This window comes from Schistocerca serialis, chromosome 7 (assembly GCF_023864345.2).
Source record: "Schistocerca serialis cubense isolate TAMUIC-IGC-003099 chromosome 7, iqSchSeri2.2, whole genome shotgun sequence".
NCBI lineage: Eukaryota > Metazoa > Arthropoda > Insecta > Orthoptera > Acrididae > Schistocerca > Schistocerca serialis.
The window spans coordinates 119,307,223-119,333,862 of record NC_064644.1 but is presented as its reverse complement, the minus strand read 5'-3'; the positions used below and the strand labels follow the sequence as shown (position 1 = coordinate 119,333,862).

At 38.5% G+C, this 26,640-nt stretch overlaps 2 protein-coding genes across 6 annotated transcripts in view; one reads left to right on the top strand and one right to left on the bottom strand.

Annotated features, from left to right (window-relative positions):
- Nucleotides 1-6,065, top strand: part of LOC126412845 (zinc transporter ZIP1-like) — a 36,777-nt gene extending 30,712 nt beyond the window's left edge. For 4 of the 5 annotated variants that reach the window (XM_050082693.1, XM_050082690.1, XM_050082694.1 and 1 more), the window contains 4 exons: nt 2,561-2,707; nt 2,811-2,987; nt 3,068-3,170; nt 5,076-6,065. In XM_050082693.1, coding sequence (XP_049938650.1) covers nt 2,860-2,987; nt 3,068-3,170; nt 5,076-5,849 — 1,005 coding nt within the window. In that variant the 5' untranslated portion in view covers nt 2,561-2,707; nt 2,811-2,859 and the 3' untranslated portion in view covers nt 5,850-6,065. The remainder of the gene's footprint in view (nt 1-2,560; nt 2,708-2,810; nt 2,988-3,067; nt 3,171-5,075) is intronic. The other variant, XM_050082691.1, reaches the window with a different exon arrangement.
- The window catches only part of LOC126412844 (ubiquilin-1), a 99,471-nt gene continuing 78,747 nt past the window's right edge, over nt 5,917-26,640 (bottom strand). The window contains exons 9-10 of the mRNA XM_050082689.1: nt 23,026-23,143; nt 5,917-7,495 (exon numbers count right to left, since the gene is read on the bottom strand). Coding sequence (XP_049938646.1) covers nt 7,419-7,495; nt 23,026-23,143 — 195 coding nt within the window. The 3' untranslated portion in view covers nt 5,917-7,418. The remainder of the gene's footprint in view (nt 7,496-23,025; nt 23,144-26,640) is intronic.

Genomic DNA, 26,640 nt, shown 5'->3' with positions numbered 1-26,640 from the left:
TATCTATCTTACCCCTAGTGAGATAAGCCTCTACATCCTTACATTTGTCCTCTAGCCATCCCTGCTTAGCCATTTTGCACTTCCTGTCGAACTCATTTTTGAGACGTTTGTATTTCTTTTTGCCTGCTTCATTTACTGCATTTTTATATTTTCTCCTTTCATCAATTAAATTCAATATTTCTTCTGTTACCCAAGGATTTCTACTAACCCTCTTCTTTTTACCTACTTGATTGTCTGCTGCCTTCACTACTTCATCCCTCAGAGCTACCCATTCTTCTTCTACTGTATTTCTTTCCCCCATTCCTTTCAATTGTTCCCTTATGCTCTCCCTGAAACTCTGTACAACCTCTGGTTCTTTCAGTTTATCCAGGTCCCATCTCCTTAAATTCCCACCTTTTTGCAGTTTCTTCAGTTTTAATCTACAGGTCATAACCAATAGATTGTGGTCAGAGTCCACATCTGCCCCTGGAAATGTCTTACAATTTAAAACCTGGTTCCTAAATCTCTGTCTTACCATTATATAATCTATCTGATACCTTTTAGTATCTCCAGGGTTCTTCCATGTATACAACCTTCTATCATGATTCTTAAACCAAGTGTTAGCTATGATTGAGTTGTGCTCTGTGCAAAATTCTATCAGGAGGCTTCCTCTTTCATTTCTTAGCCCCAATCCATATTCACCTACTACGTTTCCTTCTCTCCCTTTTCCTACACTCGAATTCCAGTCACCCATGACTATTAAATTTTCGTCTCCCTTCTCTATCTGAATAATTTCTTTTATTTCATCATACATTTCTTCAATTTCTTCGTCATCTGCCGAGCTAGTTGGCATATAAACTTGTACTACTGTAGTAGGTGTGGGCTTCGTATCTATCTTGGCCACAATAATGCGTTCACTATGCTGTTTGTAGTAGCTTACCCGCATTCCTATTTTCCTATTCATTATTAGACCTACTCCTGCATTACCCCTATTTGACTTTGTGTTTATAACCCTGTACTCACCTGACCAGAAGTCTTGTTCCTCCTGCCACCGAACTTCACTAATTCCCACTATATCTAACTTTAACCTATCCATTTCCCTTTTTAAATTTTCTAACCTACCTGCCCGATTAAGGGATCTGACATTCCACGCTCCGATCCGTAGAACGCCAGTTTTCTTTCTCCTGATAACGACATCCTCTTGAGTAGTCCCCGCCCAGAGATCCGAATGGGGGACTATTTTACCTCCGGAATATTTTACCCAAGAGGACACCATCATCATTTAATCATACAGTAAAGCTGCATGCCCTCGGGAAAAATTACGGCCGTAGTTTCCCCTTGCTTTCAGCCGTTCGCAGTACCAGCACAGCAAGGCCGTTTTGGTTATTGTTACAAGGCCAGATCAGTCAATCATCCAGACTGTTGCCCTTGCAACTACTGAAAAGGCTGCTGCCCCTCTTCAGGAACCACACGTTTGTCTGGCCTCTCAACAGATACCCCTCCGTTATGGTTGTACCTACGGTACGGCTATCTGTATCGCTGAGGCACGCAAGCCTCCCCACCAACGGCAAGGTCCATGGTTCATGGGGGGGCTCCTGACATATTTTGCATATTTCTACTCAGTAATGCCATACGGAATTATTCTTGGGGGTAACTCATCATTTAGAAAAAAGGTATTGACTGCAAAAGCGAGCGGTAAGAATATTGTGGTGCTCACCTACAGATACCATGTAGGTACGCCTCCAAGGAGCTAGGTATTTTAACTGCCCCCCTCATAAATACATATTTTCGATAATGAAATTCACCATAAACAATCCGCACAATACGAGAAGAACAGTGATGTACATACCTACAACACTAGAGAGAAAAATTACCTTTACTACGCATTGTTAAAGCTGTCTGTGGCTCAGAATGAAGTTCAGTATGCAACAATAAAAATTTTCTGACCATTTTCCGAGTAACATAAAATTCTGTCAGGTAGTGAAACAAGTTTTAAATCATTTCTGCTGGACATCTCCTTCTATTCCATGATGAGTGAAACAAAATGATAATAGGTTCATTAATTTTGACACTGATCATGTACACATATCCTGTAAACTGACTTGTTCCATATCATTTGGAGAAAATATCCATATCATTTTGACAAGATAATTGTTCAAATAACCTTTGGAACATATAACTAGCTAACTACCTTGAGCAAAGCCATACTTGATGTCCCACTTCAAGATTTTAAACATGGCTGCAGCAGCAACTGTTAAAATTCTTCACAATAAAGGATGGCAGCCAAAAACAGTTGCAACTGTTTTTGGCTGCCATCCTTTATTGTGATGTCCCACTATTTTTAGATAAGCTTCATATTCCTGTGGAGGAACCTGATATCCCTCTGAATGAGCAACTCACCTGTAGGGTAATAACTGAAAATGAAATCAAGGTTGTTTAAACGTGTTTTTCTGCATATCGCTGGTATCAGTGCAGTGACAATGCCAGTCCTACGCAGTATATGGTGTTAGGTGTTGTACAGGCTATTGCTGACAGTTTTCCTGTTCGGTATGGAATTATTATTTTATTTTTCATGTTACAGGTTTCCCAGCCAGTTGACCAGTACAAACAGAGTAGAGTGCAAGAAGTCTCACAGCAATTGTGAGGCTATTTCACATGTTATTTTTAATAGAGAAGAGAAGACTGCCTTTTATATAAATGTGAGATACATACCCTCATTGCAATACAGGTTATTTACTAGTCATGGATTGCCTTATGCTCTGTGTAATCATCATTTTAAGGCTATTATGTCATTTACTTCACTAATTTATTGCAATTAATTCCATTTTCAGCTACATACACTTCAACAAATAAAGAATATCCTGAAGAAGAAAAAAAAACATGGAAATCAATGAAGCAAAGGGACTTGTACTTGGTACTCTATTTGTCCTAACATTTCTTTTTAGTATGTTACCACTTTTACTTATTAAAAAGTTTCGTGGAACCATAGATCCAAGCAAACGGCACAGGTGAATTTTAAATACAGGACTCCTAGCTTGTGTTGCTATGAAATATGTACATGCCGGACTAATAAACACTCTCTGTACAGGTATGCTGTGGTCATAAGCCACTTGAGTTGTTTTGCAGCTGGTGTTTTCATGGCTACAGCTCTTCTACATTTGTTTCCAGAAGTGAATGAAACTCTTAAAAGGGTATGTTGAAAATAAATGGAAGTGTGAGTCTTAAAATTGTTAATGGGTTCTTGTGTCATACCTTAGCAAAACAGTTTCCTTTTTAAGAACTAGATTCATTATTAAGTACATTGGAAAATAAGTCTTTAAAATAAGGCCGCAAAGGATGTTCACGAGATTGTCTTTTCTCTTAGTTAAAGTAAAATGCAGAAGTTTTTATGGCATTAATTATAATGTTCAAGAGAGAACATGCTATAACATTCCTACTATTCTCCCTATTATGCACTGTTTAAAGTGAGATGGAAAAATGGTCATACTGATTAATTCAATTAAGATGCACCTCTACCCCAGTATTTTGCAGGTATATGTTCTGACAGTGCCTCATGAATATTTTCCCTTGTGACATACACATCAAGGGGTTTGGTTTCATAATATAGAAAAATCATGTATGACCCAAATGTACATTTTAAGGCCCCTTAAAGTTAATTGGGAGACACTGTCCATTGTACAACTTAATCAGTCACCATTATGGATCAGTTGTTCTCTGTCCTCTCGTCTTGCTCCTGTCATGTCAGTAAAAGCTCCCATATAGACATTCCCAGTTGCAGTATCTTATTCACGAATCACATTCTGCAGGGGTGAGTTTGCAAATGAAGAATGTATATTGCAAGACTATGCTTACCCATATGTCAGGACTAAAAGTTAATTGTTTTGTCACTCAATGCTTAGAGCTTCACTTTCCTTTGATCTGAGCATTCTCTGCTTATGCCACAAGTAAAGCCCAGTTATGCTGTCCTTGTGCCTCACTCTTCACTCGGTTGGGTAATAAGTACTTTGGCCACTCCACTTACACTTTTTCAAAGTTACTTCGTATCACTAATGAATTGGTTAGTCACTTGTTTGTGAATAACAGTTCAAGTTTGCAAATGCTGATCTAAAAGTGATAAGAAGGCTAAGTTGGACTTTTCAGGAGTGTATGACTACACCTCATACTTACACTGGCTGTTGTAATTGCCCCACAGTGCAATGCTTTGGATTTTTATCTGTTGCAACACAGTAAAGTCACTTATGTGCTACCGATCCCTATGGATGTAAAGAGTTAATTCACTGAAAAAATTATAATTGTTATAAGCATCCATTTGTTTTTAAAATATTTGCTGTTATGATACACTGCTGAATTTCTGCACTACTTTTGTGGTGCCAATTCTGATGCAACCATTTTTCCACCAGTGTTAAAATGGGACTGTACAGGATGCAGGAATACCTAACATGCACACTTTTTCCTGGCAGATTTTAAAACAATCGAGGCCGTCTGAAAGTTTCGCAGTTAAGAGAATCAGTTTTGTTCTGTAGCGGATGTTGACATGTCTCTACAGTTGACAATAACAGTGAAAATGAGATCCAAGAAATTGTTACTGGATTGTCTCAACTAATATAGTGGCCATGTTGACTACTACACGGCAGGCGGCTCTCCTGCGCCACCACAAGTCTTGTGGCAGTTGAAATTTTAAGGTGTAGTTGTCATTACATTTAAAAGGAAGGAAGGTCTTTATAAATTTACATTTGATTTTAAAATGTAATATTCTTTCTCTGCTTGTAAAGCAAATTTATTTTAGCAAGTCTTTGATGTTAATTGTATTAACTCTGTGAATTATGTTCTCTAACAATATGAACTGAATGTGTGTATACCTACATGATTTTCCATACAATTTACTGTGCCTAAGACTTCAGTTCAGATGTTACTTTCTTGACTAAGATAGTTACGAATGAAATAATATTTTGAAGTATCTCAAGTTATATTTGATTTTCAAAGTATTTTAAGTGACTGTTTTCATAACATACTCTTGTATGTTGTGGTAGTGCTCTTATTTGCATAACTTCTGTTGTGAATTAATAATGCTTCTCTTACAATTGTCTGATTTGTAGGCCCTGTATTTCCTACAAATCAAAACTGACTTTCCTGTTGCCGAGTTTGCTGTATCTGTTGGATTCTTTGTGATACTGATCATTGAACAAATAGTCTTGGACTATAAAGAAAGAACGTTAACACAGGATATCCTTACACAGCCGGCAGAAGCGGAAGGTGAACAGTGGCTGTCACAACGTCGTAATAGCATAGAAGGCATCAGTGATCAGGTGCATTCTAATGAGCATGACGTTCCAGCAGAGGAGCCAGCTGCACACTCAGTATTCCGTTCAGTACTACTATTGGCAGCCTTGTCAGTGCATTCACTGCTGGAAGGTGTAGCAATAGGACTACAGCCTGATGTAATGAGTGTACTGCAGATATTTATTGCTGTGGTGCTCCATAAAGTTATTATAGCCTTCAGCTTGGGACTCAATCTCGTACAGAGCAGACTGAAACTTCATGCAATCATAAGATCCAATATTATATTTTGTGTTACATCACCTTTGGGGATAGGAATTGCAATGGGTTTAGAAGAATTTAGTCATAATGTAAACTCGTCAGTGATAAATGGTATTTTACAAGGCTTGGCTTGTGGAACATTTGTGTATGTTACTTTCTTTGAGGTCTTGCCACATGAAATCAACCATGGAGGAAATCGTCTCACTAAAGTTCTTGTTCTTCTGCTAGGATTTTCATTTATATGTGGGATCTTATTTTTGGAACCCAGTGACAGTACTCATTCTGAGACTAGTTCCTTAACAGTCTCTGGCAGACACATGTGGATAATTTAATTTAACATGTATTGTTCACTTTGTTGTTAATGTGAAGACTGTTATACCAAGGAAACACATGAAACAATTGGATAATGTAACTTTTTTAATTTTTTAAACTGCAATATACAATTTTCTTTTGTAACTATGACACCAATCATACATATATTGTCTGGACTGTTAAATAGCCCATATTTTGATGGAAAAATGGAAAATAAAAACTGATTCCTAAGCTCACATGTACAAAATCATATTCACTAATTTATTTCAACACCAGCAACTTGCAGATTATGAACATAAATGGAAAAACAAAAACTAAAAGGAATTTGCAGTTTTTTTGCAACATGATTACAAAACAAAATTTACCAATTCTAAATGTGTATGTAATCTATTAAAACAGTGGATGCAGTACAACAGCTTTTATAAATGATGTGAAAAATTGCATATGCATAGCTTTATATTCAATCGTTTTCTGGTTACTGGTCAAAAGCTTGTGATCTCAAAATATATCTCATTTGACATGAATGAGTACTGCATTCAGTTTTGATACTGCAGTGACAACTTTTAATTCACTTTAATAATTGCCATCAAAAACTGATCTCAAATAACGAATGTAGATGAAACATCTCACACAACACGTAGCACATGCATTCACACCTTTACCGACATACCCAACATAAACAATCAGAGAAAGCATAACAACCTGCGGCATATCAAAATAATGTGCAGCACCTACAACACTTTAAACTGGCACATTGTGGAATCAAAAATAAATGTTTATATGTCCAGGATCTACCACATAAATGACGTGATTTTGCAAGTTACATAATTCTCCTGAGAGAAAACTCCATAGATTTGCAGAATTAGTGACTATGAAATAAACCTTTGATGTTGACTTCAAAACTTGGATGCTATTCAGTATTGAATATAACTGTTACACTGTACCAGTCTTTCATTTGTGGACTCCCATATTTATCCACACACCTAATTATATACACAAACAAAACAGACCTTTGGCAATATTGCTAGCACTGTTCTTGGGTTTGCATGTTTTCATTACTCAGAAAATTACATTACACGATGATTAGTAACAAGATTACAGTATTAGGCCTGAAGCCAGTTACAATGGTTTTTTCAAGATCCGGAAAAGTAGGAGAAACACTTTCCAACTACATATTTAACATAACACTGAAGAAAAGGCTTAACATACTAGAGAGAAACAGGTAATATATATATATATTATTTATATAAATACACAGATGCACACACACAATCTTAAGAAGCTATAGTATGCCATATTGTTGCATGCTTATATGAACTTCTAAAATTTAAGTGTTGGGTGATCTGGTTTCTTGGTTTCCTTTTTTTTTATTATCATCATTATTATTCCTGTAAAGTTCAAATTATGACAAATTTTTGTGTCAATAGTGAATAGTATCCACAAGTTTCAATGCTGCGCTGTCCAAATATCTTAATTATTTCGCTGTCCTCTTGAAAATATCTCTCTTAATGTAGTAGCCCCACAGTGGAAACCCAAACAAACCTGGGCAAGTACTACTCAGGGAATATGGAATTACCTCTGTAGTATTGTTAGCTTTGTGACATCTGACGACTTTGCAGTAGCCTCTCAACTGCAGCATTTATGTCCCCAAATGTTGCAATAAGAGCTGAAATTTTGAGAAAGTTATATGACAACTGAGAAAACTTGCACATTATCTGCAATCTGCTCATATGAAAATTTTGAAACATACAACATAATAGAAATTATATGCACGGACATAAACGTTTACTAAGTAAAAATTACTCAGTGGCCATTAGAAGTAATAATAATTTACAATAGAAACATTTAAATGGATAACTACTAACACTTTTTCTATGTGGTGGTGTTTTTGTTGTTGGGGTGGTGGTGTTCAGTCTTAAAAGAACTATTTGATGTGGTTCTCCATGCCAGTCTATCCTGTGTAAGCCTCTTCATCTCTGTGTATCAATTGTCACCTGCATCTGTTTGAAATTGTTTACTGTAGCAGGGTTTATACACCCGAGGACAACTGGGGAAAAATAACGCGTTTTTCCATCCAGTAAAAAATCAGAAAAAAACCAGGAATTTCTTAGAATTCTGGTAATTTTTCATTGCTTTAGTTTTCAGTTAGACTTTTGTAGTATTGAATGGTAAAACTGATCTCTAACGAAGAATTTTACTTTCGCTCGCTACTGCAGAATAATACTGCAGCCATAAAACAAAAATGAAAGAAAAACAATGTAAAACTTAATTTGCAAAGAAAATGGACCATTTACAACAACAACAACATATGGTGCACAAGCTTCTGCCAGCAGCAGAATACTTCAAAGGGTTTAGGACGACGACTACACAATACTTCATAACAACAAACTGCCTATGATGAGCATGATGAGCATTGGGTTCATGTGAGCAGTTGCTAGTGGGCATGTGGAGAGATGAAGTTGCGTATGAGCAGTGCCTTCTTCCACTTCTTGCTACTTGAAGTGTGGCTGTTGGCTAAATAGGCAGTAATTGCAAGCAGTCAGGTGCTATCCAGAAAAATTTTTCTGGTGTGTTAAAGCTACCAGATTCGTACATATGCAGAGCAGTCACAGTTGTATTGGGGAGTAGTCTCTACATGATGCACATTTACATTTCACAATTTTTGCTGTTCTCTCTTTGTTTACCTGTTGTCATGTAAAAAATGGATTTTTGTGGCTGGATGCTATCAAGTGAATTGACATACATCCACAGGCTAAAATGTTATTAGTTTCAGTTTTCTGATTTGACCTGATTTCCACGTTATTGGCAATCAAGCATTAATCACCTTGAAGAACACTGAAGCAATTATTGTCAGTTTCCTAAATAAATTTAGTTTTTATTAATATTTTACACAGAGGCAGTAAATTTGTTTCAAATGAAATGTTTAATTCCACTCTATTGGCTAGTTTCAACTGTTCGCTGAATTTCAAGTTCACTTTTTCATCTTCTGGCATTTATGGCATAATGCCATAATAAAGAACCAAACACAAGATAACACAGTACTGGTACTACAAGAAAATGCTTCCCAAAAACCACACTGAAAAATTTTAGCAGAATTTTACATATCTATGTTCAGTGAAACATAACATTTCTTTTTATCACAAGACATATAACAACACTTGTTTGGTACCTCCTCTAGGCTTCACTATTTTTTAATTTGTTTTGTTTACTTCTTAAATTTACAGAATGTCATTTTACAGTCTGTTATTGACAGACAGCAAACCATTTTTTATTAATATTTAACTGGCCACAAGGCTTTATATACTGAAGCACCAAAGAAACTGGTATAGGCACGCATATTCAAATACAAAGATATGTCAACAGGCAGAATACGGCGCAGCAGTTGGCAACGCGTATATAAGACAACAAGTGTCTAGTGCAGTTGTTAGATCAGTTACTGCTGCTCTGCTACAATGGCAGGTTATCAAGATTTAAGTGAGTTTGAACGTGGCGTTATAGTCGGCGCATGAGCGATGGGACACAGCATCTCCGAGGTAGCGATGAAGTGGGGATTTTCTCATACAACCATTTCGTGAATGTACCGTGAATATCAGCAATCCAGGAAAACATCAAATCTCCAACATCGTTGCAGCCAGAAAAAGATCCTGTAAGAATGGGACCAATAATGACTGAAGAGAATCTTTCAATGTGACAGGATTGCAACTCTTCCACAAATTGCTGCAGATTTCAGTGCAGGGCCATGAACAAGTGTCAGAGTGTGAACCAATCAACGGAACATCTTCGATGTGGACTTTCAGAGCCAAAAACCCAATCGTGTACCCTTGATAACTGCACAACACAAAGCTTTATGCTTCACCTGGGCTCTTCAAACCAACAGTGGACTGTTGATGACTGGAAACATGTTACCTTCTTGGACAAGTCTCGTTTCAAGTTGTATCGAGGGAATGGTCGTGTACAGGTATGGAGACAACCTCATGAATCCATGGACCCTGCATGTCAGCACAGGACTGTTCAGACTGGTGGAGGCTCTGTAATGGTGTGGAGTGTGTGCAGTTGGAGTGATATGGGACCCCTGATATGTCTAGGCACGACTGACAGGTGACATGTATGTAAGCATTCTGTCTGATCACCTGCATCCATTCATGTGCATTCCGATAGACTTGGGCAATTACAGCAGCAGAATGCGACACCCCACATGTCCAGAATTGCTAGAGTGGCTCCAGGACAAACCAAACAACATTTCGCAGTGCTCCACATGGTCACATGATTCCCCGCTACACACCCAATTCCCCACAGAAATGCGACAAAAAAAGCATGAGCAGAGCACGTCATAGTAGTTGCAGTTTTGCTGGCCACCAAACTCTCCAGACATGAACACTATTGAGCATATCTGGGATGCCTTGCAGTCTGATGTTCAGAAGAAATCTCCATCCTCTTGTACTCTTACGGAATTATGGACAGCCCTGCAGGTTTCATGGTGTCAATTTCCACCAGCACTACTTCAGACATTAATCGAGTCCCTGCCATGTTGTGTTGCGAGACTTCTGTGTGCTAACGAGGGCTTTACACAATATTAGACAGGTGTATCAGTTTCTTTGGCTCTTCAGCATATTTACTCCTGGAGTAGAATATAAACTGCCAATTATACAGCCTTCACATATAACTTTTTGATTTTTTATACAGTAAGTCATGAAAAGCTGGTTGTTACAAACAACAGTTTATTTTTTATTTTTGGAAGAAATTTGTATTCTTTCTTAGTAGCTTTTGCAGTGCAGTGTGGATGCAAACTTGACTAGAATACACAACAGTAATGCAGAGTGCTTTGAATTATACAGTGTAGTTCTGAATTTAATATTGTGCCAAGGACTGATATGTCATTTTGCATTCCTTATTTGGGTAGGACGGCAACAGCCTTGCTGCAGTGCATACACCGGTTCCCGTGAGATCACCGAAGTTAAGTGCTGTCAGGCATGGTCGGCGCTTGGATGGGTGACCATCCAGGCCGCCATGCGCTGTTGCCATTTTTCAAGGTGCACTCAACCTCGTGATGCCAACTGAGGAGCTACTCAACCAAATAGTAGTGGCCTCAGTCAAGAATACCATAGTAACAACCGGGAGAGGGGTGTGCTGATCCCACGCCCCTCCTATCTGCATCCTCCACTGAAGATGACACGGCGGTCAGATGGTCCCGGTAGGCCACTCGTGGCCTGAAGACGGAGTGCTTTTTTTTATTTGGGTAGGGCATGATAAAACAACTGCCCTAAGGACAAACCAAACAACATGCCACAGTGCTCCACATGGACACGATTCCCCGCAACACACCCAATTCCACACAGAAAAGCGACGAATTCCACACAGAAAAGCGACGAAAGATGTATGAGCAGAGCACGTCATAGTTGCGCAGTAACATCTGTTTTCTGGTGCTTTCTAGCAACTGCTCAAACATATATATTTCTTACAGGTCGTGGGAAAATACTGTGAAAAGCGCTTTGAGAAGCGTTACTTTCAAAGTAAATTTCTTTCTATGCAAGATGAATTATGCTACGTGTGAGAATGTACAATGAATTTCTTAAATCACAGTGTGTTTGACTCTCATTAAAAACTGAACACTTTGAGAACCAGCCACATAGAAAAATTTCAGGCCCACATTTATGTCACTATTTAAAGTATTACTGGGACATTTGTGCTTGATACAACTTTAAGGGTAACATATGCTGTATGTGAAAGCTTAAGATTTTCTTGTACCTATACTATATGTGTATTAATTTAAACTATGAACTTTTCCTATTTGTGTGTTTGCACTGCTTAACAGTGATATTGCTATTTGCTAACAACAGCTGACAACATCAGTATCCAGTGCTCTGAATATCTGCTGTCACTGGCTGGCAAAGTCATGTGATGTTAGCTGTAATCGGCTGGCAAAAGCGCATCATTATCTTGCTTTCGATACTTTGGAAACTAGTGTGCTATGTTTGGCAGAATTCATATTTATACTTTCGCAATACAAAAATACGCAGCATACATGCTGCTGTTCACTCGTATTTTTTTCTGGGTTTAATTTCCTAAAGTGCTGGGAAGCCCTACGCCAGTATATAAAACCTTTACCATTCAAAGATTGGATAAATTTTACAGTACCAAGGTCAAGTATACTGTCACTTAAATGGTGAAAGTGTGTTTTCACCCAGGAAGATGTGTATTTTCACCCGGCAAAAAGTGTGTTTTTAACAGGGAAATCACAGGGAATTTTTTTCCTTGTCCACGTATACACCCTGTATAATCAAGCTTTGTTCACGATTTATAGTTTTTTCTCCTCACACTCTGCTCTCCATTATCAAATTAACTGTTCCCTGATGATGCCTCAGAATGTGCCCTGCCAACTGATCCTTTCCTTTAGTGATGTTGTGCCATTAACTACTTTTCTCCCCAATTCAATTCAGTATCACTTTATAGGATATTTGATAGGCTCATGTAATAATCAGGATTCTTCTATAGCCCCATGCTTCGTAAGTTTATATTTTTATCTTGTCAGAACTGTTTATTCTTCATGGTCTACTTCTGTGTAAAGCTACAATCCATACAAATACCTTCAAGAAAAGACTTCAAACACTTAAAATTAATATTTCTCTCTTTCAGAGACACCTTGCCATTGCCAGTTTGCATTTTATATCCTCTCTGTTTTGGCCATCATCAGTTATTTTGCTGCCCAAATAGGAAAACTGGTCTATCTTACTGTCACCAAAGCTTTCATTTCTTCACTCAAAACATTAATTGCCTTTTGAAATTTTTCTTGATATCCTTCACAGTTTGCTCAATGTATACATTTAATAGCATCAGGGTTATGCACTCTGTCTCAATCCCTTCTCAAATACGAGGTGTAATTGGAAAGTTTTAAGAATGGGCTTGGAATTGTACAATGGTGGTACTTGCATGCTACTGTGATGCATCTCCTTCAAAATAGTCCCCTTCTGACTGAACATTCCCAGAATTTTTTTTTTTCTGTATTGTAGTACGACACTCTCCATATTTGCCTGGATGTATTCAATCTAGTCAAGTCACTTCCCTTTCAGTGAAAATTTAAAGGAAACAGGTAGAAGTCTGCAGGGGCCAGATCAGGCAAATATGGCAGTTGTGGAAGCACAGGAATTTTGAATTTGGTCAAAAATTCAATGATGGAGAAGGCATGATGAGCCGGAGCATTGTCATGGTGTAGCACAAATCTCCTGTCTTTCCACAATGCAGGCTCTTTCTTCCGCACCTATCGCGCAAACGCTCTAGGACACATTTGTACTATTCCTGGTTAATTATCTGTCCTCCAGGGGTAAAGTCAAGATGCACAATACCGCTAGAATTGAAAAAACATATCACCAACACTGTCTTCACCTATGATAGACTTTGGCATGCTTTTTTCGGTCATGGTGAACCTGGAGTCTTCCACTGTGAAGACTGCACTTTGGTTTCTGGATCATATCCATATACCCATGATTCACCACCTGTAATTACCCTATTTAACAAATCTGTATCATTTTTAGTACGATTAATCAGTTCTTGGCACACTTCAAGTCGGTATTGTCTCTGGTCACTTAACAACACTTCTGGAACGAATTTTGTGGACACTCTATGTATGTTCAGATCTTCAGTTAAAATTGACTGAACTGCATAGAAACTTAAATTAATTTCACCAGCCATCTCCATAATTGTAAGTCTATGATCAGAGTGCACTAAGTTGCAATCTTTCACAACATTTTCATTTGTTTCTGAGGTGGAAGGACAGCCAGATCATGGTTTATCTTTAAATGATTCGCAGCCATTTTTAAATCTGTTGAAACAGACAAAAACATTTGACTGGCTCATACAGTTATCTCCAAAAGCTGTTTTTAATAGTTTGTAAGTCTCAGAAGCTGATTTCCCAGTTTTAAAAAAAATATCACACAAACTTGTTGCTCTGTTTTTACATCCATTTTCACGCAGACAGAATCTGGCAACAAGCCCTAACAGACCCGTACTCAACCAGCTGTCACAACCAACTGAAAAAAGAAAACGCAGTTTCCTGTCAGAGGGCATTCAAGGATAAGGCAATAACTCACTCCTCACCTTGTGTGTACCTGCCTGCCACACTAGTAAGCAGTAGTGGATCCATTCTTAAAACTTTCCAATCACACCTCGTACTACTTTCCTTTCATATGCTTCAATTCTTGTGACTGCCATCTGGTTGCCATATAGATTGTAGATCCCCTTCTACTTCTTGCATTTTCTCTCTGCAACCTTCCATATTTTGAAGAAAATATTCCAGTCAATAAGTTCAAAAGGGTTACTCTAAATCTACAAATGGAGGTTTGCCATTTTCAGCCTGTTCTCTAAGGTAAGTCATAGGGATGGTTTTGCCTTGCCTGTGCTTACATTTCTCCAGATTCGGTTGCAAGGTATACATTTTATGACCAGCTCAACTTTCCACAATTGAGTGATTCGCCAATAGTTCCCACTAGCTTTTCTGGCAACTTTTTTAGATTACAACTACCCACCATGATAATTGGTTACTATACCACTACCTTGCTTGACTTCTGCAGTGTGTCAGGTCTGGGATAGCTGCTCTGCTGAAGGTGAAACAAGTTCTTACATCATTCATGTTGTCAACCATGTTTCCAATGTTTTATCATGGAACTGTGCTTGTTTGCCTCTGTTCAGACAGGTAAGCACCATCTCCCTTACTACGTTCTTTTCATGGTTTATTTTGTGCTGAGGAGTGTGCGGGCACAAGGTGGAGAGAGGATAGGGCAATCCCTCCCCTCCCCGCCACAGCCTCCTCCTTACTGCACCCAGTTGCCTCTCCCATCATGCACTACTGCTGCTGCTGCATGTAGTCTGGCTTCAGCTGCCAGAAATTGTGTGTGTGTGTGTGTGTGTGTGTGTGTGTGTGTGTGTGTTTTTGACAAAGACCTTGTCAGCCGAAATCTTGTTTTGTGACAGTCTTTTTGTTGTGCCTACCTGCGACTCAGCATCTCTGCTATATGGTGAGTAGCAACTATCCTTTTCATAATGTTGTTACAGTCCATCATGGATTTTCCACTGTTTAATATTGAGATTTTAATTATTAAATGTTATCAAAGCAATTTTGTTCATAAAATTATGTTTTTAAAATTATGAAGAAGATCACTCATCTCTTACATCACAATGCCATTTTTCAGTATGTCTGTTGCTTTTCTAAGAAAGGGGTTTCATTGTCACCTACGACTCTTTAGGCTGATGCGATTTACTAACTGTGTGTCTAAAGAAACACACTGGTTTGGTTTCAAAGTCCTGTCTGACTTTCTTTGCTGTCCACATTTCAGAACCATACAGGACATTCTATGCAAAACACTTGATCAGCCTTTTCCTTAAATATTTGTGCAAAAAACTCATTTTCTTATAAAATAACTGTTTTGCCATTATTTTCTCGATTTTTGAGGGAGTCTATAATCCCTATATGGTTGTCTCCAACAGGTGTATACGACCCAGGACAACCGGGAGATCCGGGAAAAACCTGGGAATTTATTCATCCGGGAGAAAACTGGGAAAAACCCGGGAATTGTTTAGAATTCCGGGAATTTTTCATTGTTTTAGTTTTCAGTTAAATTTTTGTGATTTTGACTGGTAAGAACCAATACTCTAACAAAGGGTGTTATTGTATCCCGCTACTGCAGAATAATACTGCAGCAATAAAACTTGAACGGCAGAAAACCTCAAGTTGCAAAGGAAATGTGCCGTATACAACAACAAAACAGTGCTCATACAAGCGTCTGCCAACAGTAAAGTGTGTCAAAGGCTTTAGGAACACTATGCAGTGCTTTATAACAACAAATTGCCTCCAATGAGCGTGACATGACAACTGTTTAAATTAGATTGGTTTGAGCAGTTGCGGGCAGGCTCTTGTGCATGCACAGTTGAGTCATGTATCAGCAGTACCTTCTACCGCTTTTGGTTACGGAAGTGTGGCTTGCCGCCACTACTTAATATTGCCCCTGTTCGGAAGTATCGTAGATCCGGGGGATAACAAAACAGATTTTTGTGACCGGGAGCTATCAAATGAATTAAAATACGTTTGCATAAGCACGCTAAAATATGTTAATAGTTTCAGATTTTATTTCCACCTTTGACAGTCAAGCATTAATCGCCTTACAGAACATCGAAGTTATTTTTGCCAGTTTGCTAAAGAGATTTGGCTTTTATTAATCCTTTCTACTGAGGCAGTCAATTTATTTGAAACAGAGTGTCTAATTTCACACTATTGGCTAGTTTCAACTGTTCACTGCATTTCAAGTGCACGTATGGTATTATGCCATAATAAAGAACCAAACACGAGTACTGGTACTCCAAGAAAATTTACATACGGATGCGCATTTTAAGCCAAATTATGCATTCTAGTATGGTTCGCAAAATCCCAATGCTCTTGAAGTATCCTTTGATGTCTTGTTTCTTTTATGACATAATGTGAGATCTTTTAATGTTTTACACATACGAACATATGGGCTTCCTGCGTCATCGTAGCTGCGCAAGTGCGGTGACACCAGTTATTTGGCACTTTCTTGCAACTGCTGAAACGAACCTGCGGGAAAATATTGCGAATGGTTGTTTGAAAAGCCTTACATTCAAAGCAGATTTCCTTCTATGCAAGATGAACTATGTGCGAGAATGTATGATGAATTTCTTAAATCACAAAGTGTATGACTCTTATTTAAACATTCAACTCTTTGACCATTTAGAAGAATTTCGAGCCCAGAAGATGAGACATTTGCGTCGTTATTAAAAATTTTGCTGGCACATTTGTGTGATGTATCTTAAAGTGTAACACTCGCAAAAAAGATCAACATTATATGTGGAAGCTTAGCTTCTCTTCCAACTCACTAATCTTCAAGACCAATATTATATGTGAATGCTATGTATATTAATTTAAGCCATAACTTTTCTTATTTGTGTATTCGCGCTACTTAAGAGTGATCTTGTTATTGGTTGACTACATCACGTGTCCTATTGCTGTCATCAGCTGGCGAGATCACGTGAATGAGCTATGATGCTTACAAAAGTGCATCGCAATCTCGATTTTAATGCTTCGGAAAGTAACATGAATTGTTTGGTGGAATTCAAATTTATACCCTCATAATATGAAAATGTGCAGCGTACATGCTGTTGCACATCCAAGATCTTTCAAAACGTGTTTTTCCCCGAGTTTTGTTTTCTAAAGTGCCGGGAAATTCTACGTTGGTATATAAAACCATAAACATTCGAAGGATTGATGACCTTTACAGTGCCAAGGAAGTGTATATGTCGCTTAACGAGGAAGAGTATACTGTCGCTTAACACGGAAAAAGTGTATTTTCACCCAGGAGAAAGTGTATTTTTAACCGGGAAATCCAGAAAAAATCTGGGAATTTTTTTTCCTTGTCCTCGTATACACCCTGTCCAAGTGTTGGGTCAGAGGGATGTCTCCCAGATACAGATGGTAGAACAGAAAATTTAGCACTTCCAGCACATCGAAAGGCACTGAAGCACCTGACCTACAGTGGGTGGCTGCAAAAGGTGTCTGTGCTCTGAAAAGCTTCCAGAGTTACTGTGGAAGGCATCGCAAAACCACTGCAGATTACATTCCCTACATAATCCATTCTTCATTTTGTGCGCTCCTCTGTACTATTAGTAAAACCACATTTTCAGTGAACGAATTCAGATTTCTTTTCCTTAACATGTCATATCCAACCATTTAAATTTTGTTCATGGTAAAGTTGCAGGTCTACAGAAAGTTAAAACAAACTACTAACTTTGTTGGCTTTCAGGCCAATGTCATTTTGGAGAAGGTAATTTTGGGTACTGGGGCTTGTCATTGTAAACTACTAAAACAGTTAAACTGCTGATGTTTCAAATGACATGCTGCGGTCCTCTTGAGGGCAGTTCACTGCTATATACTGGTGAATGTCTTCCTTTATATACTATCATTTTCAGTTATGTGGTGGGTACTGACATCACTTATCTGAGACGCCATTGGACTATTTGAAAAGGTTGTTATGGAGAGGTGATTGTACAGTACACTATTGCCTGTGCTAACATGGTGGCTGATTGGAAGGCAACACTGGTAGAAAGTAGCGTTATCAGCTGTCTGTTGTTGCCTCTGGTAAGTGTTGGTAGGCAAACTCTCATTGGTGATTGCAAGATAATTGCAAACCGGCAGTTTTTATCCAAGGTGCGGTGTTTTCCTGCAGCAAGGCATTAAGGCCACATGGAAGTTCTCTCTCAATAGCTGTTTATACCGTCAAACACTGGTGGCCGGCAAGCACACGTGGTCAACTGGGCTGGAATCGCCAGCAGCCAGGCCTCAGGTAACTTGCAACCATCCTCCCCATTCACATTGTTAGAGTGTTTTAGTATTTCAGTAGTCTGGGAGACCCATTAGCATCTGCATTTCAGAACACTAACAATATGTACTACTGGGACAGAACAAGTCAGACCACCAGGAAAGTGACCATCCTATCAGTTTTGAAGAACCTCACATGGTTGCTCAAAAGCCGTGGATGCAGCAACAGAAAATAGAGGCTACTGAAATAATTAAATGCCCTAATAACATGAAAAAAATGTGTGGTTCCTGAAGAGGGGCAGCAGCCTTTTCGGTAGTTGCAGGGGCAAAAGTCTGGATGACTGAAAGCTCTGGCCTTGTAACACTAACCAAAACGGCCTTGCTGTGCTGTTACTAAGAACGGCTCAAAGCAGGGCAAGCAGCTTTACTGTATGGTTAAATGATGATGGCGTCCTCTTGGGTAAAATATTCCAGAGGTAAAATAGTCCCCCATTCGGATCTCCAGGTGGGGACTACTCAAGAGGACGTCATTATCAGGAGAAAGAAAACTGGTGTTCTACGGATCAGTGTGTGGAATGTCAGATCCCTTAATCGGGCAGGTAGGTTAGAAAATTTTAAAAGGGAAATGGATAGGTTAAAGTTAGATATAGTGGGAATTAGTGAAGTTCGGTGGCAGGAGAAACAAGACTTCTGGCCAGGTGAATACAGGGTTATAAATACAAAATCAAATAGGGGTAATGCAGGAGTAGGTTTAATAATGAATAAAAAAAAAATAGGAGCGTGGGTAAGCTACTGCAAACAGCATAGTGAAGGCATTCTTGTGGCCAAGATAGACACAAAGCCTAAACATACTACAGTAGTACAAGTTTATATGCCAACTAACTCTGCAGATGACGAAGAAATTGATGAAATGTATGATGAGATAAAAGAAATTATTCAGGTAGTGAAGGGAGATGAAAATTTAATAGTCATGGGTGACTGGAATTCGATAGTAGGAAAAGGGAGAGAAGGAAACATAGTGGGTGAATATGGACTGGGGGGGGGGGGGGGGGGGGGATGAAAGAGGAATCCGCCTGGTAGAATTTTGCACAGAGCATAACTTAATCATAGCTAACACTTGGTTCAAGAATCACGAAAGAAGGTTGTATACATGGAAGAACCCTGGAGATACTAGAAGGTATCAGAGAGATTATATAATGGTAAGACAAAGATTTAGGAAACAGGTTTTAAATTGTAAGACATTTCCAGGGGCAGATGTGGACTCTGACCACAATCTATTGGTTATGAACTGTAGATTAAAACTGAAGAAACTGCAAAAAGGTGGAAATTTGAGGAGATGGGACCTGGATAAACTGGCTAAACCAGAGGTTGTACAGAGTTTCAGGGACAGCATAAGGGAACAAGTGACAAGAATGGGGGAAAGAAATACAGTAGAAGTAGTATGGGTAGCTTTGAGAGACGAAATAGTGAAGGTAGCAGAGGATCAAGTAAGTAAAAAGACGAGGGCTAATAGAAATCCTTGGGTAACAGAAGATACATTGAATTTAATTGATAAAAGGAGAAAATATAAAAATTAAGTAAACGAAGCGAGCAAAAAGGAATACAAACCCCTCAAAAATGAGATCGACAGGATGTGCAAAATGGCTAAGCAGGGATGGCTGGAGGACAAATGTAAGGATGTAGAGGCGCGTATCACTAGGGGTAAGATGGATACTGACTACAGGAAAATTAAAGAGACCTTTAGAGAAAAGAGAACCACTTGAATGAATATCGAGAGCTCAGATGGAAACCCAGTTCTAAGCAAAGAAGGGAAAGTAGAAAGGTGGAAGGAGTATATAGAGGGTCTATACAAGGGCAATGTTCTTGAGGACAATATTATAGAAATGGAAGAGAATGAAGACGAAGATGAAATAGGAGATACAATACTGTGTGAAGAGTTTGACAGAGCACTGAAAGACCTAAGTCAAAACAAGGCCCCGGGAGTAGACAACATTCCATTAGAACTACTGACAACCTTGGAAGAGCCAGGCCTAACAAAACCCTACCATCTAGTGAGGAAGCTGTATGAGACGGGCGAAATACCCTCAGACTTCAAGAAGAATATAATAATTCAAATCCCAAAGAAAGCAGGTGTTGACAGATGTGAAAATTAATGAACTATCAGTTTAATAAGTCATAGCTGCAAAATACTGACACAAATTCTTTACAGACGAATGGAAAAACTGGTAGAAGCTGACCTCGGGGAAGATCAGTTTGGATTCCATAGAAATGTTGGAACACGTGAGGCAATACTGACCTTACGACTTACCTTAGAAGAAAGATTAAAGAAAGGCAAACCTACATTTCTAGAATTTGTAGACTTAGAGAAAGCTTTTGACAATGTTGACTGGAATACTCTCTTTCAAATTCTGAAGGTGGCAGGGGTAAAATACAGGGAGCGAAAGGCTATTTACAATTTGTACAAAAACCAGATGGCAGTTATAAGAGTCGAGGGACATGAAAGGGAAGCAGTGGTTGGGAAGGGAGTAAGACAGCGTTGTAGCCTCTCCCCGATGTTATTCAATCTCTATATTGAGCAAGCAGTAAAGGAAACAAAAGAAAAGTTCGGAGTAGGTATTAAAATCCATGGAGAAGAAATAAAAACTTTGAGGTTTGCCGATGACATTGTAATTCTGTCAGAGACAGCAAAGGACTTGGCAGAGCAGTTGAACGGAATGGACAGTGTCTTGAAAGGAGGGTATAAGATGAACATCAACAAAAGCAAAACAAGGATAATGGACTGTACTCAAATTCAGTCGGGTGATGCTCAGGGAATTAGATTAGAAAATGAGACACTTAAAGTAGTAAAGGAGTTTTGCTATTGGGGAGCAAAATAACTGATGATGGTCGAAGTAGAGAGGATATAAAATGTAGACTGGCAATGGCAAGGAAAGCGTTTCTGAAGAAGAGAAATTCGTTAACATCGAGTATAGATTTAAGTGTCATGAAGTCGTTTCTGAAAGTATTTGTATGGAGTGTAGCCATGTATGGAAGTGAAACATGGCCGATAAATAATTTAGACAAGAAGAGAATAGAAGCTTTTGAAATGTGGTGCAACAGAAGAATGCTGAAGATTAGATGGGTAGATCACATAACTAATGAGGAGGTATTGAATAGAATTGGGGAGAAGAGGAGTTTGTGGCACAACTTGACCAGAAGAAGTGATCGGTTGGTAGGACATGTTCTGAGGCATCAAGGGATCACCAATTTAGTACTGAAGGGCAGCGTGGAGGGTAAAAAACATAGAGGGGGACTAAGAGATGAATACACTAAGCAGATTCAGAAGGATGTAGGCTGAAGTAAGTACTGGGAGATGAAGAAGCTAGCACAGGATACAGTAGCATGGACAGCTGCATCAAACCAGTCTCAGGACTGAAGACCACAACAACAACATTAACAAGGAGGATGGCTATAAGTTATCTGAGGTGTGAGTGCCAGCAATTCCAGCCTGGCACACTGTGTGTGCTTGGTAGCCAGAAGTACCACTTGACCCAGGTTTAACAGTGCAAACAGCAGCCATGAGAGAACTGCCATGCACCCTTAACACCTTGATGCAGGAGACCGAGACCACCACCACCACCACCACCACCACCACCACCTGGATACTAGCTGCCAATCTGCTATTGCCTTCCAGTCACCAACGAGAGTTTGCTGCACCTACTAAAGTTGTCTTACAATCAGCCAACAGAGTAGCACAGGCAATAGCACACGGTACAGCCACTCTGCCATAACTACTTCTTCAAATTATCCAATGTCATCTCATATATGTGGCATCAGTATTCACCAGACAATTGAAAATGACAGTATATAAACGAAGGCATTCACCACTATACAGCAGTTAACTGCCCTGAAGTGGACCACAGCAAGTCAGTCAAACTGTTGGCAATTTAGCTGTTTTAGTATTTTACAATCATGCAGCCCAATACCCAAAATTATCTTACAAGGGGAGGCCGCCAATTGTGAAATTCAGATTCAATTCATACTGCGCACAACAAAAGCTCATGGCCAGTGGTATAATGTGGCAATCCAAAACTACTAGCTTATATATATTTTGCTGCGAAAATGCAATTACTCATAATTTCAAATTATATTTTTCAGGATAACGGATCTACTTGCATTATGTTCTGTGCATCACGCCAAGAATGAGAACCTTCAGCGATGTAGGACAAGTCAAGGTCTAAGTTAACAAATGAAAAACAAAACAGGCACAGTCTGCTCACTGTATTAGCAATGATGTATACCTACACTGTCAATTATTCTTTGTGCTTATGACAGCTAAACAACCCAGTTAATAAGACAGAGAGCCACTACTTAGGAGGGGGAGGTTACTGCTTCCTAAGCTTTATTAAATAACTTGATCCAGTTTAGAGGAATTAGTGACATTTTCCAACTCAGCCTATAATTGGTATTACTAGCAAAAAATATCCACAGTCTCAAACTAATAAAAGAACTATGAAATAATGAAGTAAGGTTCTCCATCCAAAGGTTGGTTTCACCATTGTGCTTTATTACACAGGGTCTTATTGGAGGTCTAGTCTCCCTCCTATCTTTGAACTGACTGGCGAAGCAAGCTGTAAGCGGACCTATAATTTAATGTAGATTTAGAACCAGGGAGCAATTTGGCTCATTTCATATTAACAATTCATTGCCAGAAGTGAAAAAAGCAATAAGTCAGAAGTGAAAAAAGCAATAAGTGACAGCATACAATCTTAGTACCAACATGGGATTGAACACCAGACCCTTGGATTTGTTGTCTGGCATTTACTGTTAGCCACACACTAATAACATATCTGTAATTTAATAATTTCACACATTAACATTTAACCTTTGACGATTATTACCTTGGAGATTAGCTTCCCTATTGACAAATCCCATGGCTGCCAACTGCTCCAGCTGTGCCCTGTATCTTTCTTCCGGTGGCTGGTTACCGACTCCAGACTGTGTAGACATGCTGGACAACTGCACCACATAAGAAGAGAGAATTTAGAGAGTGCAACCAATTCCAAAATTTAACAAAAGTAGTTTGAAGTAAATATAAGCTTGAAGGATAAACTGTTCCATAAAATAATTTATCCATGAGAGCTATGAATAGGATGATTTATGTCCTGTAGAAGCTCACTATACGTTTTCTGGCTTGCATAACTTAATAGAGTTACTGCACATTTGGAAGTGAACAGGATAAGTTAGTTTGTTTGTTCTGTGGCTCATTAACTGTGACCTCTAACTAATATAGAAAAAGAAAAACACACACACACGCACGCACGCACGCACAGGCACAGAAATTATTTTACGCAGTAGCAGTTGTCAAGTAGATATGATTTCATTTTGTGTTTGAAGTTAATTTTATTTCCATTCAATTCTTTACATCACTCTGTAAGTAGTCAAAGATTTTTTTTTCTCTGAACACCTGCCTGTGACCAATAGTGTAACTTACTTCTCATTCTAGTATTACATTTATGAATGTTACTGTTTCCACTGTGACAGTGTTGATAACACATTTCATATGGCAATAAATTTAGAGACTCTTGTTGCTGCACATCTCGATAGAATCTAGTCATCAAAATCAATTACATTTCAAGATAAAGGATTAAAATAGCATGGGGACTATTTGGAGTAAACATGCAACACACTGGACTCTATGGCTTGAACTATTCTTTTTTTTTTTTTTTTTTTTTTTTTTTTGTTTCTAATAAAATATTTATGGTAAAATAGTCACATTTGTTCAGAGATAACAAATCATCCGTGAGTGGTAATCAGAAGACTTTTCTAACAGTATTAAAGAGTGCTGTGCATTGTTGAGCCAGCAGACAACTGCCAGGTGTCTAGATGGTGCAATGAAGAAGGTAACTAAACTTAGGCAACTAGTACAGGGGTGCTGAGAATGTAACTTCTGTTTGTAATTACTACCACAGTAGACTTGTATACACAACAGTGTTCATTGTCCAACAGTAGTACAGAGCTGCCGGTATTCATGCAAATCAATAAATGGAGAGTGCAATAATGTTTTTGACACAGTGGAGTGAGGAGATTGTGACTGGAGCTAAGACAATGATCTTGACTCAGAAACAAATACAGCGGACACCAGACACAAATGTCTTCATCCACAGAAAATAAAAGTCACGTTAATTCCAACTACTTGGTAGGTTCCCTGTGTTGTATTTTAGGACAGCAAAGGTTTGAACCTGATTTGAGATTTCCGACCAAGACAGTTATTATGACACCCTACTAGAATCGTATTACACAATCCAGAATGTTTTTGTCTGTGATGAATGCCCATCCCCTATGATGGTTGCAATGCACTGACACACTATATACTTTGGCTGGGAAACAGTATCTCATCCTCTCTACAACCCTTTTCTTAATCTTACTAATTGTAGCATGAAATTCAATGCTATAAACTTATCCTCAGTATAAGCAACATCATTCTTCAATATAGGGATAAAAAACATCTATTATTACAAGTACCACAACATGGATGGCAATTATGTTCCAATCAAATCCAAGACTTACTTCAATGTTTTGTTTCATTACATTTTGTGCTCTTAACTGGCCAATAGCTCTTAGTTTCCAGAAACTTCTTGTAAATATTTTGGTCTAACACTTTTCTCCTATCTTTTTGGGTGTACTTTAATTTCAGATTATTAATACACGTATACACTGATGTATTATTATTATTATTATTATTATTATTATTACCACGAGTGCCCACATAAATTTATCTGGTGTGTGCGGGGCTGCAGGTCGGGGGAGCAAACTTTAAAATTACTGTTTTCATATAAATGAGTTGGTCAGTTTCAAGGCGTTTCATGCCATGAGAACTAATTCTCATAGGTGAGACAGAAAAATTATTTTATCTCAAAGGGCTGATGGTTATCATCACTTCTAGAAGTGTATGAGAATTCGGTAATGAGTAAAAATTATGTCTTACTGGTTCCAGGGGTATGGTAACTACCTTGGTTTATATTTCTGTTATCCCTTTTTTGTTCATACTTTCTCCTTCCTGCCATTGCAAGCAGGCCTCTTTCTGCTCTTTCATGCATCACTTTTGTTTATTTTTCATTCATTGAATTTAGTGTTTTACTTGCAATGGTTTGCAACAAAAATTTTATGTTAATGGCTTCTGTAATTTCTTATATTGCACATTGCTTTTTTCCATGATTAAAAATTATTATTTTGATTGAATTTCAGAGGCAGGTTTTTGTTAAGACTTGAGATCCTATACAAGACATTTTTCCAGAACCGTAACTCTCTTCTTATGTCATTAGCAGAGAAAATAGTGAGGATAGCATCAGTACTTATATACTCATACAACATGGAAATAGTTCTTGTCCAACATCTGTGAAAATGGCAGCACTAATGTGCTTCTGCATTAGCTACATTTTAGTATACATAGTCTGAGCTCATTTTTTAAGAAGTTACCCACTTTGTGTGAGTCGTCAAAGTGTTACTTTTTGTGTTTGTGTGTGAGGTATTTCATAGTTTTTAGTACTATAACATTCTAATTTAATTATTACACCTTCAAATATGGTGGAGCTCTCCTGGAGCTTCTGTAAAGGTACTGGCAGAAGTAAAGCTGTGAGGACAGGGTGTGAGTCGTGCTTGGGTAGCTCAGATGGTAGAGCACTTGCCCGCGAAAGGCAAAGGTCCCGAGTTCGAGTCTCAGTCCAACACACAGTTTTAATCTGCCAGGAAGTTTCTTTTAATGACTTTACTATACAGCCGGCAGGGTTAAAATCGTACCTATACTCTGCATCAAACAACAGTGAAGTTACTTGCATGTCTAGTAGTCAAGTTATGTTTCAAATAACACTCATTTCTCATATGGTATATGAGGTTAATTCTTTTCTGTGATTTTTGTTTTCCTTCACCTCTACGGATGTTTTAGGATTTGTTTTGAGAGTGTTGGAAAAAGGGGGGGGGGGGGCTGATGTGTACTCTTCACACAGATCTGGAAACATTTTGTGGGACAATTTCTTCTGCTCTGCCACCCCCCCCCCCCCCCCTAAAAAACAAAACACCAACAACAGCACATTCACGATACTGTTCTCTCTCTCTCTCTCTCTCTCTCTCTCTCTCTCACACACACACACACACACACACACACACACACACACACACACACACACACACCTGCTTTTGACACTATAGTGGTACTAGGATTTTTTTCTTAATTTGCTTTCCTGTTAATACTAACATGTTCTTTGTTTGTTGAGTTTTTATTTTTGCCAGTTTTATAATCTCCTTTATTATTTTTCTCTATTTGGCTATATTAATTTTATGTGGTCTTGACAGCATTATGAAAAAAATGTTCTGCTTCCATAGTGAAAATATCCTTATATTAGTGTTTATTGTGTTATGTTACTGAGATAACTGAAATATTTCTTCAAATGCTATTAATACCTATTCTCTAGTGAGTCAGTGAACTTTCTTCACTGTGTGTGAAATGTCTGCAAGCA